Source organism: Balaenoptera ricei, chromosome 21 (genome assembly GCF_028023285.1).
Source record: "Balaenoptera ricei isolate mBalRic1 chromosome 21, mBalRic1.hap2, whole genome shotgun sequence".
In the NCBI taxonomy this organism is placed as follows: Eukaryota; Metazoa; Chordata; class Mammalia; order Artiodactyla; family Balaenopteridae; genus Balaenoptera; species Balaenoptera ricei.
The window spans coordinates 19,107,115-19,121,824 of record NC_082659.1 but is presented as its reverse complement, the minus strand read 5'-3'; the positions used below and the strand labels follow the sequence as shown (position 1 = coordinate 19,121,824).

The window sequence follows — 14,710 nt, the reverse complement described above, 5'->3', positions numbered from 1 at the left end:
ATTGGTTCCCTTCAGTAAATCTGAGAGGGACCTAGGTCTCCCTTTGCTGGTTGGGAGGGAAATCAATTTGTTTAATGTTTGGATTTAATTTTACAGGAGTTTTCAGTTCCAGACAACAAAAGCAAAAAGAAATTCTCTACTTATCTTATCTTTCCAGTTTGTAATTCAGTATGCATTTGGCATTTAAAAATACACGTATTCGAAAAAAATACATATATTCGGATCTAAAAGAACTTCTGATCACTATAAAAACACGTTTACAATCCTTCAAGATAATGAATTTCTAAAATTAGCATCCTCCTGTGTACTTTCATATCCTAAAAGTCTATCTGAGACTCTAGGGGTGGGGAGCTAGAATTGCAACACCCAGGAATTATAGTGGAGCTACAGAGCCCTGCCCCTTGTCCTCATTACTGTTAATAAAGTCCTCTTCAGCACTGTCTTCTGACATTGAGAAATCCTTCTTTCTAAATGACTTCTTAAATAATACCAGTCTTTAAAAATTACCCTCAGCTGCTCCTCATATTATTTTATTGATTTTAACAAGTCTGTAAGTACTTTTATTTTCACCATATACACATATGAGAAAATTGACAGTCATGGATTGACGTTTGTGTAGTTTAAACTTGTATACGGGAACCAGCACCAAACTCACATCTGACCATCAGAGAACAGGAGGAACCGGTAAGTGAGGTAGGAGCCCAGCCACCATGGTCTGTCCCCAAAACTTTCCACATAGCACTGTGCCTTATATACGCCAAAGGTGGGCCTTGCTTAAACCATTTAAGAAAAATATGGAAATGAAAGCAGAATCGCTATTACTAACGATGCTGGCACCTGGCAACGTCATAACATGAATTATACAATAAAGCAAGGCAATTATGCCAAAATGATTAATCAGAACTACTAAGAAACTTATAATATTATCATATATTAAAAATTCATCCTACACACACGTATAATTCTATACTTGGAATTATACCAAGCCAGACTCACTCCTTGGGAATAAAATGGAAGTACATTTTCTCTGCCTCTCTCTCACCTCCTCCTCCTAGACAGCAATAATAATAAAGCTAATTTAAATGTTATTAAAACATTTACACAGCATACCCATATTTTCGTATGAGTCTAATATTATTGTGACAGTGGCACTGTAAAGTAGGAGTTGCAGGTGTACATATCTTATTTTAAAGATGAATAAATGTTACGCATAAGAAGTGTCATCACCCTGTTTAATTTCACACTACTCGTTAGGGGGTTCGTGCAGCTCAATCCAGATTTGGGGAGCTGCTCTCAGGGACCGTGGAGTAGCGGAGAGCAGGATCACTTTCAGTTTGAACGAGCCCATTACTGAGCTAAACAGATGCTTGGTATTTTCATCACCAGCTCATCAAGCCTGCAGATAACCAGCTTCTCTCTAGCCACAATCATTAGATACGACTTTCCTTTCCACAGCTTTACAATGGGTCCCAGATGCTTCTTAAATCCAATTAAAAACTCCTGAGTTGGAGTTCTTTTCCTTCTAGGAATTTCCTTCAGCTCAGCGTTCTTCTCAGGTTGTTAAAGTTATACCCCTTCGTGGCCCTGCTTGTAAGAACCTCTTCTACACTAAAACACATTTTTCTTCTTTAGACCATAACCACTTCCCAAGAAGGGCCCAAGTTTCTTCCTTCTTTCTTTCTTGTTTTCCCAAGTCTCTGTAACTTTCCCCAACCTGACTCGGATGGTTGTGTGCTGTATCAGATGCTGGCTGACTCAATTTAGTAAGTGGTTTGGATGCAGACCTTGGCAGGCTTTCTCTAGGACAGGCCAGTGTCTGTCTAGTGGCTTTTCAATAGAACCCCAGGCCTTTTCAAGGGTGAGAGAGGAAAGGAAAGGAACAGCAGAGATAAGAGAGAAATGATATTGAGAGAAAACTACTCAGTAAAGGGATTGACATTTTGGAAGGCACAGGGAAGGAGATTCACCTGGGGAGTGTTTTGGCTTCTTCATCTGAGGTTTCTGCTGTGGCTCAGGATCAGTCTGCAAATTTCTTTGTCTCCTGTCTTCTTTCTCTGGACTCCTGTGCAGGCCTGAAGCTGCTTCTATAGGGGGCAAGGTGCGTACCCCCAGGCAGCCTTGGAAATGTCCCCCTTATTATGTTTTTCAGTTTACCAGGTAATTCCTTTACCAGGTTAAACTAAACTTATTCCTACAACATTTCTCCCCCCAAAAGATCTGAGTCAATTCAAAGTTCTAGATACACAGTAAACTTTCTATTCGAATTTACAGAACACTGTCACATTTTGAACCCCAATGATCCTATGTGTGTGTGGGTCTCAGGGTCATGTCCCAATGAAAAGGGCAGTCTAGAAAACAAAAGAAACTTCAAAATCATTCCATTTCTTTACTAGTATTCACACCATCAAACAGGCGAGGGCTAGTAATTATTAGGGGTATTTGAATCACTTCTGTTCTGTCAGTAATTCATGTTCACATCTACTCCTCACAAGCACGCCCTGAGTTTTAGGTAAATCGCATGCAATTACTCCCATTTATGTATGAAGGTTTGAGAATTTAGAGGTTAAATGACTTCCCTAAAGAACGTACAGCCAGCAGGAGGCAGAGCCAGGAGAGAAAGACTGGTTTTCCCTTCTAGCCCAGTACACTGACCATATCACAGGGCTTCCTAATAAACACTAGCCTTTTCGTGAAACGACGAAAATGAAATGCCTTGTTGGTGTAGAAAACACTTGGTAAATTATGACGAATTGCTTGTTTTTCACCCCTATGAGAAGCGCATAATCCACAGAGAACATTATGCATTTGTGCTTCATCTTAATGTCATATGTTTTCTCAGTGTTAAGGATTAAAAGACATTATATTGTAATTCTATTTAAAAATGAAACATGCAACAAATGGTGTTCTAGCATAGGAAATATTTGTTCTGTTGTCACACTGTGAACCTAAGTTTATGGGTGGAGATTTCTCCCAATTGTAACTGGAGTCCACGGCCACTGGTGGGAAGTTTTTATATGCTAAATTTGCTCCCCTGAATTTCTTGGTTCCCTTACTACCTGCAATGTGGAGTGAAGCTCTGTCTTTAGGTAGAAAGTCAACTTTAGAATCTGAATATTAAGATAAAAATAATTGTCTAATATTACCATAGTCCCAAGAGCCTTTTTTCTCCAATTAAATTGTTACCTCATTTCTTCAGCATAAGAAGTTTAAAAATATCACAAACCGACTTACCTTCTAATTCAGAAGTTTTGGTGTATAATGAAGTGGTGATTAGCAGACTTGCTATTCCTTGGATCTCTTTTCTTCTTTCCTCCTTTTCTCTTTCTTCCTTCTTTCCTTCCCTCCCTTCGCCCCTACCTCCCTTCACTCCTACCGCCCTTCCTCCCGTCCTTCCTTCCTTTTATACTGAACTCGCAGGTTATCCCTTTTACCCCATAATCACTCTGGCAGCTGACTTGGATATGACATATTAGTTCTCTAAGTCAGCAAGCGTTGCCTTCTTGAATAGGCCCTTATTCAGAATAACAGCTGTGTTTTCACTTTATTCTGCCATTGAATCTTTACAGTAGGACAATTTTATGCCATTTAATAAAAGAAAATAAATGAGCAATTTATGTCATTAATTTTATCAGTCTTTTTAGGGAAATGATGTAAGCATGAAACATCAAAGACATTTTTTGAAACAATTCAAAGGTCTTCCTGTAGGTTTGATTGAACTGACTTGGCCCTAGGGAGGTTCTTAATGGATGATTAACAAATGTATTTCAATCTTTTTTTTTTCTTTTCTCCCTAACCTAAAATTACTCTAGGCATGTAATCCTAAAGTTTTTCATTCAGGGAACCCCAAAGAGCTTTAGGGTTACAGTCAATTCTAGAGTTATTAAAAATAATATAGTAATTTCCTTTTTAAAAATTCTTTGGGTGCTTGACATTTTTGTAGAAAAACCTACAGCACAATAGTTTCATACTTTATGTAACCACTTTTAAAACCTGGGCCCATGTGTTTCAGTTTCAACATAGTGTTGCTTTCAGAAAGCTTGTTCAACAGCCAAAGTAGTTCAAAATAATTCCATGTTTTACTTGCATGCTTTATAAACTGGAAGAGAATCTAAATTTCTTTTTTGATGTGACCATTTTTTAAAAGTCTATATTGAATTTGTTACAATATTGCTTCTGTTTTATGTTTTGGTTTTTTGGCCATGAGGCATGTGGGGTCTTAGCTCCCTGACCAGGGATCGAACCCACACCCCATGCATTGGAAGGTGAAGTCTTAACCACTGGACTGCCAGTGAGGTCCCATTGCAATGATTAAATGTCCTCTATTCTCCGGTCCCCTTTTCTGCCTAAGACCAGTCTCAAAATCCAGAGCAACTGTTCCTTTGTTCCCTTCAAGAGATTCAATCTTATGCAATTGTGGATTGTGGCTGATGATTAAGTTTTCAAGGCAAGTGTGTTGTGTTTGTGCCTGGTCCTGGGTCTGAAGTCAGGTGGTGGCTGTTTAGGAGGGAGGATGGGTGTGAACTGGGAAAGAGAGTGAGGACAAAATGGAACCCCTATAGATGAGCTGGAACCTGCATTAGCTTCTCACTCCTCCAACTTTGATGACCCAGGTGGCATGCAGGAGAAGGTAGTAAATTCATCACAGAGCTCAACGTGCACCTGGCTCAGGTGGGAGAGAAACTGCAGGAGGCTCCATGGGGAAGTTCAGGAGCTACAGGCTCTACTGTCCTGCAAACCCAGTCAGCCATCAGCACAGCACCATCTGTGTACGCTGTGTCCGTGCCCTGCTGCCCCTCAGCGACTTTCTGAGCATAAAAGGGACCATGGCTGCTGCTAAACTCTCAGTTTCTCAATCCCATGCAAAAATGTCCTTGGTGGGCCATGATAAACCAGAACAACATAGGAGAGAGAGAATCCTGGAAAGTGCAGCTCTTCCATAGCTACATCGATGAAATATAAATCCAGCAGCATAGTGGAGAAGGCAGGGAGGATTTGGCCTAGATAGTATAGGGTTTTTTGTCTGTTTGTTTTTGTTTTGTGTTTGTTTTTTAGTAGGTTGGAGGAGGAGAAAGTTGGGTAATACTACCACACCAATTATTGTTGTCGTATATCACTGATTTGACACTGTTTTGTATTTTGTTTTAAAGTCTTTTTTTTTTACTATAGCATTCTTGTGAAAGAGATAGAGATTATTGATTTTTCTTCCCCTTTTATACAAGCATTGTAATTTCTGATCTGTAGAATTGCACTTAAGAAACAAAATCTATGTAGAAGGTGATTTGCCCAGTATCTCCCCTACAAGTCTATGGGAGAGTCAGAGCATTCCTGCTTAGTTGAAAAAACAATGACTTGAGAATAGGGAAACCTCGTGTGACTTCTCTCTAAAAGCTGGGTAATCTCTGGCAATTAATCTGTCTTACTGTGCTGCAATTGTTCTATCTGAAAAAAGGGAAAATAATGTGCAAGATAATTTCTAAAATTATTAGTTTTCAATTTTAAAAAGTCTGGTTATATAAATAATACTTGTTAAGTATAAGAAATTCAAAGTTCCTAGCACAATTATCAGTGATTAGTAGAACATCTCCTGGTTAGGAAAAAAAAAAAAAAGCTACTTTCCTACTCCTGCTGCTTTATTTCTTATGACTTTGAGTTAATTTCTAGTGTTCTTTCATTTCAACCTGAAGGACACCTCTTTAGTTTTTCTTATAGGGCAGGTCCAGTAGTAAGAAACTACCTTAGTTTTTGTTTATGTGGGAATGTCTTACTTTCTCCTTCATTTCTGAAGACAGTTTTGCCAGATACAGAATTCTTGGTTAATGGTTTTTTCCTTTCAGCACTTTAAACCTTGTCTTCTGGCCTCATGGTTTCTAATGAGAAATTGGCTGTTAATCTTATTGAGGATCCCTTGTACATGACAAGTTGCTACTCTCTTGCTGCTTTCAGGATTCTCTCTTTATCTTTCGACAGTCTATTATGATGTATCTTTCTGTGGGTACTTTGAATCTATCCTACTTGGATATTGTTGAATTTCTTGGATATGTATATTTGGATATTCCATCAAATTTGAGAAGTTTTGCACATTATTTCTTCAGATATTCTCCTTCCTCCCTCCCTCCCGCCTTTCTTTTCTTCCTTCTTTCCTCCCTCCCTCCCTCCCTTCCTTTTCTCCTCCTTCTCCTCCTTCTTCTCCTTTCTCTCTCTCTCATTCTCTGCTATTTCAGGGACTCCTATAATGCATTTTTTGGGCAACCTACAGGTACCTTACTTTACTTTTCTTCATGTTTTTGTCATCCTCAGACTCAATAATTTCAATTGTCCAATCTTCAAATTAGCTAATTCTTCTTCTTTTTGTTTAAATGTACTGTTAAATCCATCAAGTGAAGCTTTCATTTTAGTAATTGTAATTTTCAGATCCAGAATTTCTGTTTGGCTTTGTAAAAAAATTCTCTTTACTGATATTCTGATTTTGTTAGTACACTGTTTTCAGTTTCCTTTGTTTTTTTTTTTTTTTTTTTAGCATACTTTAGTGGTTATTTTAAAGACTTTGTCAAGTAAGCCCAACACCTAAACTTCCTCAGTGACTTTTTCTGTCAAGTTATATTGTTCCTTTCAATGGGTCATACTTCCCTGTTTCTTTATATGCCTTGTGATTTTTTTTTTAACTGCTGTTGTTGGACACTGGACATAAGAATATTATAATGCAGTAACTCTGAAAAGCAGATTCTCCCCCTTCCCAATGATTTGCTGGGGATTTTTCTGTTTGTTTATTTGTTTGCTGAAGGCTGTAGAGTCTATTTGTAAAGTTACTTCCCTGAACAATTTTGCAAAGACTATGTTCCTTGTTGTGGGTAGTCACTGAAGTCTCTGTCCTTTAGCTTGTGTTCAGCTAGTGTTTTTGAATGTTAGGAGCTAAAACAACAAACAAACAGAACTCTACAAAAAAACCAAACATACCCAAACAAAAACAACAACAATAACAACAAAACCCACCTCTCCCAGCATTTGCAGATTGGCTCTGTGCTGAGGCACTCCTTCAACACTTAATCACAAAACCAGTGGAGAAAATCACCTACGTTCAACAAGTAGAAGAATGTATCACAATAAATGCATTTTCAGCAGACCATTTCCAATAGTCCCAATTCCAAGGTAACAATTTTGCCTTTGCAAGTGAGAGGGCAGGGAGTCTATTATTTGGTTACTATCTGTGAGGTGAGACTTCAGGGTATGAAAAAATGCTTAAGCCCATGCTTTTGCTTATCACCATTAAAGAAAGAACAGTAGAGCCATTCTGTACTAGTACTATTTTCTAATCATGAGTTTCTCTGAGTTGGGCTTAGGAAACTTGAAAATTATGTTTTTCAGGGCTGAGATTAGATTTAGTTGAATTTCAATAGCAATCACTGGTCTTTCTGCCTGTACACCTAGACAGCAGGGCACAATCACGAGGTTCCAGGGTGAACTTGGCACTATTTTGGCATGCTCAGGGTCATCAACCCTTTAGGGTTGAAGATGCCTCTCTCTCTCTGGTTGTAAATATTGACTCACTTCATGAAAGACTACAGAGGAGGGTTGTTGAAGCTTCCTTCTGCACTCAAGACATTGCATGCTGTTAGTTAAAATGGAATAAGTAGATATATTTACCTTTTAAACACAGTGTCCTAGAATTGTAACAAAGTAATTACTCATATTAATTTAAAATGCATAGCAAACTGAGCTCCATGCTGAAAATGACATTTTTTGATCCACTGATTAGCTGGACACATATAGCAATGGTGGGCCTGTGCCTTTTCTCGTATGTCCTGCTTTCAACTAACTTTATAGTGCAGTTAAAAAAAAAAAAAACTGTCAATACATGACCATGTCAAATAAACATGTTATTGTTAATGACCATACTATTAGCCATGTTATTAATGACCATCTCAATATATGAGCATGTAAAACATGATGAGTTTTTCATCATGGCCAAAACATATCATGAACATTGCTATCTAACAGCTAAGTTATTGCACAGAGATCTTGAGAGCTGGATAAGATTCTTCCTTTAGAAATGTGTATGGATTGGAGATTTTGCCAACTTGGCACAAAAGAAAACTTTCCAACCCTCTCATTATTCAAAAAGTAATTACATTAAAATGAACTAAATAGATTACAAAGAAGACAAAAATTATAATCTTGTGAAGATATAAATTGTAGCCAGTGATTGGGATGTGTTTCCATTATCACTGGCATTTGTAATCTAGAAGTTTTAAACTTCAATATATTCAATTCAATACATAAGTCATTATATTAGAAAATTCCATTTGAAAACCTAGAGAAGTTAGAATGGTTCAGATATAGACATATAGTAATTCTGAAGGTATTTTACATGTTTATCCACTGATTTTTAAATATTCCTTTTCTGTGGACAAAATTCTTAATCTCTTAAATATTCATTAAGCTGATTTTAATGAAGCAAAGTAATAAAAATCATTTTGCAGCAATTTCATAAATGTGAATGAAAATATGATGCATTATGTACTGCAAGTGACCCCGGCATCTTCAGCATGTGAACAGACTCTCACACCCCATTGTCTAATTTTACACTCTTCAATAGATGATTCTCTCCCAAAACAAAATACTTCATTCAGCCATATTGGACCAGTACCTGCAAAAATCAGATACAACTGTATTAATAAGTATAGTTTAGTGTTTATGTTTGAGTGAGACAGAGCCATTAATTTATTCACCAATTTAACAAAAAAAAATGTGTTGATCATTAGCCATATACAAGTTCTGTGCTCTGTATTAAGATTCAAAAATTAACCCCCTGCCCCAGAAAATTTTATTTTCTGTCACTGTGTAAACAACTAAAATACTAAGTAATAAGAGGTGTAACAAAGGTGCATACAGAGTTCTATGAAATCATAGATTAAAGAACTATTGGTTTCCTCTAATGATTTAATAGTTTTATTTTTAAAAATAAGGAAGGAAATAAACTTTAATAATAATGGATATATGCAATGATTTAATGATCTATATGTATCTGTACAAGGCATATCTAGAACATAAGCAATCCTGGAGTTCTTTTCTTAGGTTCCAGTGTATTTCAGTTTGCATGTGTCTGGTTTACCAGACATGTTATCTATTTTTAATTAAACCAAGAGTAATATGATCAGCAAAGGGCTTATAAAATATCCTGCAAGAACACCATAGATTATTAAGTGCAAACACAAGCAAACAACAAGAAAATGGCACAGCTAACACTGATTCTTTTTGTCCGAATTCTTCCTCAGACACATTAGAAGGAAAAACGGCCTGTCAGCATAGGCTACCTAGAAGACAATTAACTAAATGAACGTAACCGCCACTTTCAAGATAAGGACATTATTTTATCAATGAATAAGAAAACAACTGTTTTTTTGAAAGGAATTCATGGCAGGAAAAGATAACTTTAAAACGAATATTTGGAAATGTTTTTCTGATATTCTCTAAAGATTTTTTAAGTGTATCACTATAAAAGTTCGTTCTTTTATACTTAAGACATTTGGGAGCAGAACCTTTGAAAAACTTCTAAATGAATGATTTCATTGGGTTTTGTTAAACATATAATATTGCAAACCTCCTAATGAATTTTCAAGAACATTTCATGTTGTCAAGAAACTGATGATTTAGCAGCAAAATTTCAATAAACACCTTTGCAAAACTGGTGGATGGTAAATAAATATCTTAATACTGTAAGCATAATCAACAATGCATTTTTTCCATTTGAATCAATATGATGTTAAAAGGTTCTCTTTCAGTCACAAGAGCTATATAAAGCATATTTAGAAACGTCTTCAAGACTTAGAAACATACCTTTGTGTAGTTCTAAAAGTTAAATGAAGACTTGTTTTTCACAGAGGCATAAATAATGGCACATATAATTACATTATTAACTGATTTTTCAAATATTATGTCAGTTCAAGAAATAAAAATTAACAACATGTGCATGGTTTATAATGTGCATAATTGTATAGCAGTATGTGCCTATAATATATGAATAAATTTCCAAGATATTGGAAATTTTGTAATAACAATATGGATAATATTTGACTGAACCTTAAAAAAACTGAGGTTTTCCGTGTATGGAAAAGAAGTCATTCCATATAGTGGGGGCAGCATGAAAATACTTGATGTATTAGAACAGTTAATGGTCTCCTGGCATCTAAAACACAAAGTATATTAATGAGGGGAGGAGGACTCTTTGGGAAGGTTGGATAGAAAGCTGGGACCATGCTATAAACATTTTTGAATTTTATGTTGCGAGTCACCAAAAGAAATATCATCAGAACTATATTTTAGAATTGTATGTTTGGCAGAAATGTGGAAGCTGGATTGAAGAAGAAAAAATCTATAAGCTAAAAGAACAGTTAATAGGATGTTTATATAGATATTTTCTATGAAGACATGTTTTTATTTACCCTTAGAACTAGGAAATTTTGATTTCCACATAGAAAATAAATAGGTTCATTCACTTAGTTTTTGAATAATTTGTACCTTCACCAGAAATATCCAAATACAAGACAAGTTATATTTAGGTTTACATTATCAAGGTAACTGGAAATATTGTATTTTTCATTTCATATAATAGTAATTAAATCAATAGAATCCAAACAATGTTTCTATTAGACAAGCAAAGGTTTTCCTGGGCTGACCAATTATAAGAGTAGTAACCTGGAGGGCTCAAGTGTTTTCTGAAATGTTTATAAGAGTATTAAGACTTTTCAACTTGAAATTTTAAGGCAGATAAAAAGGAAAAGATTAGGAGAATATGATCTCAAAGTCAGAAACCTTGCCAGGAATACTTTTTGGTTTCCAAACTGCTCTTACTAGGCATATCATGGTCTCTTTTCTGTTTGTGTTTGTATGTAATAGCATGTTTGTGTATGTATGTATGAGCATGTTTGTGTATGCATGTTTATTTTAAATATATAAAGTCTATCAGAACTTTTTGGAAGTTGCACCAAAGGGCTATTCAAAAACATAGGCAAGGACTTCCCTGGTGGCTCAGTGGTTAAGAATCCGCCTGCCAATGCAGGGGACATGGGTTCGAGCCCTGGTCTGGGAAAATCCCACATGCTGTGGAGGAACTAAGCCTGTTTGCCACACCTACTGACTCTGCGCTCTAGAGCCCACGAGTCACAACTACTGAGCCCATGTGCCACAACTACTGAAGCCTGCGTGCCTAGAGCCTGTGCTCCACAACAAGAGAAGCCACCGCAGTGAGAAGCCTGTGTACCACAATGAAGAGCAGTCCCCACTCGCCACAACTAGAGAAAGCCTGTGCATAGCAATGAAGACCCAACACAGCTAAATAAATAAATAAATAAATAAATAAAACCTTCATAAAAAAAAATAGGCAAATAATAACAATTGCACAAATAATAAAACTACTTCCATTTTAACATGTAAAGGAACCAAAACAGTGGGACATTTATATATTATATTTATTGCATTTATGAACATTTATAAATTGTATAAACAAACATAAGTAAAACTTTTGGTGAAAGCCATGGCTCTGTTGTGTTTGGGAGCATGAGAACAGTATGGTTCCATGGCTTCTGTACCCAGGGGACAGTGATGCTTTCACTCTATATTTTGTAGATCTAGTCACCAGATTTATGTCTCAGCAGTGCAGAATTTTTACAATCCAGGAAAAGAGAATTAAGGGTGAGAATCCTCTCAATGTCTGAAGTATCCAGAAGGGCATCCCCATAGGGGAAGCGCAAGATAGATATTATTCAGTCAATGTGCCGACATGTGAGCACAAGTTTTTAGAAACCATAGTAGAGGAAATCATGAATATTAGAATACCAAAGCTGTAGTAATAACAATGAACATTTAAGCCCACTTTTTTTAAGAATTTACCATGGGGCAGAAAATATTCAAAGTACTTTTGAGTTGTTATCTCACTGAATTCTCAAACAACCTTAGAAAGTTAATAAATGCTATTATAGTGTCGTTTTACTGTTGAGGAAAGTGAAAATCAGAGAGAAAAAGTAACTCCACCCAAGGTCACATAGCTAATGCCTAATGGAGCCAGTATTCCCACCCTGGGTCTGCCTAGTGTCAGTGCCTTTAATCAAAGATTTACTGCAATCCCCTGCATTATTAGATTTGGTCATTTAACAAATCTCTTTTGAGTGCCTATGTGAGTGAACAAAAATCAGAATCCATTCTCTCTTGGACTGACCTTCTAGTGAAGGCTTCTGTTTTAGGTAAATGCAGCAACTGAGGTCACATATGTAATTAGTGGCAAAGCTGATTCTTGTATTTAGAACCCCAAACTCATATTTCAGTGCTTTTCTCACCAAGAACATATGGATGTGATAAATATATTGTATTATTCAGTAACTCTGGTCTTATGCTATGTGGAAAAGATTCAGACACAGTGAACATGCTAGGTCTTTTCACATATAATTTAAAAAATTTACTTCTAGTAACTTTGTAAAATATTGGCAATTATTTCCATTTCACAGGTAAATAAACTGAGACTCAGAAAGGATGCATGACTTTCTCAAAACAACAGAGAGAATAGAGCCAAGCAACAGAACATGATGACATTTAAAACTTAGAACTATTCATTGACCACAAAGAAGCCCAGATAGTTATAAAAATAATTTTCAAGGGTTTGCTGTTTTATTTTTATATTAATATATTTGGGACTATCAAGCCTAAGAAAAAAAATTATTTAATACTCATGTCCCATCTCCTTCCAAATTGTTTTCTGCATTAAAAATTAATGCCAAGGTAGCATAAAATGCATAAAATTTTATCTTCATGTGCACCTCAAAGATTAAAAAAGAGCACTCTGGGTTTTTGTTTTTGGATCAATGTTAAAAATGAAATGGGAATCAGAATAGAGAATGGGTAAACTTAGACTATAGTTCTGGATTCTAGTTTTGTGGTTCTGGAGAAGCCACTTATTTTCCCTGTTTTATTATATAGGCAGAACAGAGAGGTGGGGTCAAAAGAGCTCTAAGATTTCATTTCCCTTTAAAATTCTGTGATCCTAAGATTCTGAAGAAGCAAGCTCTTTAGAAATGAAGTTCTTAAGATTAAAGAACTTAGAAGGACAGTCTGCCTAGTGGAGAGACAGGGTGAGGGATGGATGTTGAGTGCTATCCCCACGACTGCCACAACAGCTATGTAAATGGTGCACGTTTTGTGACACTTCTGTCAGCTTTACTTAATTTTATATGAGAAGTGGGGCTGTAATATCTATTTCTCACAGGCTCTGTAAGTACTGAATGATAACATGTAGTAAACACATGATAAACATTATTATTCCATACTCAGTATTTATTGCCTTTGTTACTGTAAGTAACAGAACAGACACGTTAAGAACCCTATTATAACGGCTCTATATCAGGGTCCATAATACCCAACATCTAAACATTTACATTTCAAAACTTTCAGTGCGCAGGGAGCAGTACATAAGAATTGGAGTTCTGACCTATTGATATATTTTATTCATCTTTGAGATTGTTTTTACTTCCAATCACTAATGGATAGTTCAGAGATGCAGAGTTATATTTTTGATCTCCTTCAGTTTATTCTTGTAATTTTTTAAAAGTTTCACTCAGAAAATTGATTATGGAATGTGAAAGGGGTAATGAATAAAAGATAGCATTTATGTTTAGAATTTTCTTTTGTTTCTGCTTTTAAGTTTAGAGCTTCAGCACCAACTCCTTTAAATTTAGGAGAAGATGAGATAGCTGCTCCAGATGCAGCTCTTACTTCCTGCATCAGCCGACAGGCTCAGATATGCCTGGAACAAATTCCCGGACTACCACTGTCGTCTGACAAAGCTCATCCAAGTTTGCTACAGGGAGACCACCAGGATGAGAGATTGGAAAGCTTGCATAGGGAGAGAAGAGGCTCGCTCCCCCTTCCCTGCCCCTTGCAATGGCAAGCACCAGAAGCTTCTCAGTGCTTCCTTAATTCAACCTTTTTGTCTACACAGGAAAAAGAAAGAACATTCCACTTTATGCAAATGGTGCAACCAGATGAAAGAACCCATTTAAAGGAGTGTGCTTTAAGCTTTGTTCCTATAAATCATTTTCTTTGTAACTGCAAAACTCATTGTTCTTAAAGCTAATAAGGATTATCTCTGGTAAGCCAGGTTTGCTATTTTAAAATGAGAAGAAAGAAGAAAGAAAAAAAAAGAAGGTGAAACTGTGTCCAGAAAATTGTATTCTTTCCTTAATGGGAGGACAGATACAAAGGAGATAAACTTTTTTCTTCTTGTTTCAATTTTGATAGTAATGCAAAATATAGTATTAATCTGATTCTTCTTACTTTCTTATGAAAATGACACATAATTAAAACTCTAGTGCATTCCTCCTCCTCTCTACCCCTCCACTCATATTTCTAAGTGTCCTTTCCAGTCTCTGTTCTGCATTCAAAATTGCTTTTTCTTTTCCTCCTGAGTAAAACTGTAAATTTAAGGTGGAGGAGTGGAAAAAGGAGGAGTTGAAACAGCTTTACATGAAAAGGTGGTTTACCATGACTAATCCAACATCAGTTTACGATGCAAGCCTGTTTCTTAAAATACAGTGTACAATGAAGCAGATCATGAAATTTATTTTTTAGATTCTTTTTCTCCAGAACAAATCACCTCAGTTCTATTCTTTCTCCCAGCTCGTCTTGCTTTATTATTTTAAAATTCTCATCATCATTCTTCAATTTT

The 14,710-nt window shown here is 36.2% G+C and overlaps 1 protein-coding gene across 4 annotated transcripts in view; it reads right to left on the bottom strand.

Annotated features, from left to right (window-relative positions):
* Positions 1-8,442: 8,442 nt before the first annotated feature.
* MSR1 (macrophage scavenger receptor 1) overlaps positions 8,443-14,710 on the bottom strand; it is an 84,540-nt gene continuing 78,272 nt past the window's right edge. For all 4 annotated transcript variants that reach the window (XM_059909326.1, XM_059909329.1, XM_059909327.1 and 1 more), the window contains one exon: positions 8,443-8,644. In XM_059909326.1, coding sequence (XP_059765309.1) covers positions 8,511-8,644 — 134 coding nt within the window. In that variant the 3' untranslated portion in view covers positions 8,443-8,510. The remainder of the gene's footprint in view (positions 8,645-14,710) is intronic.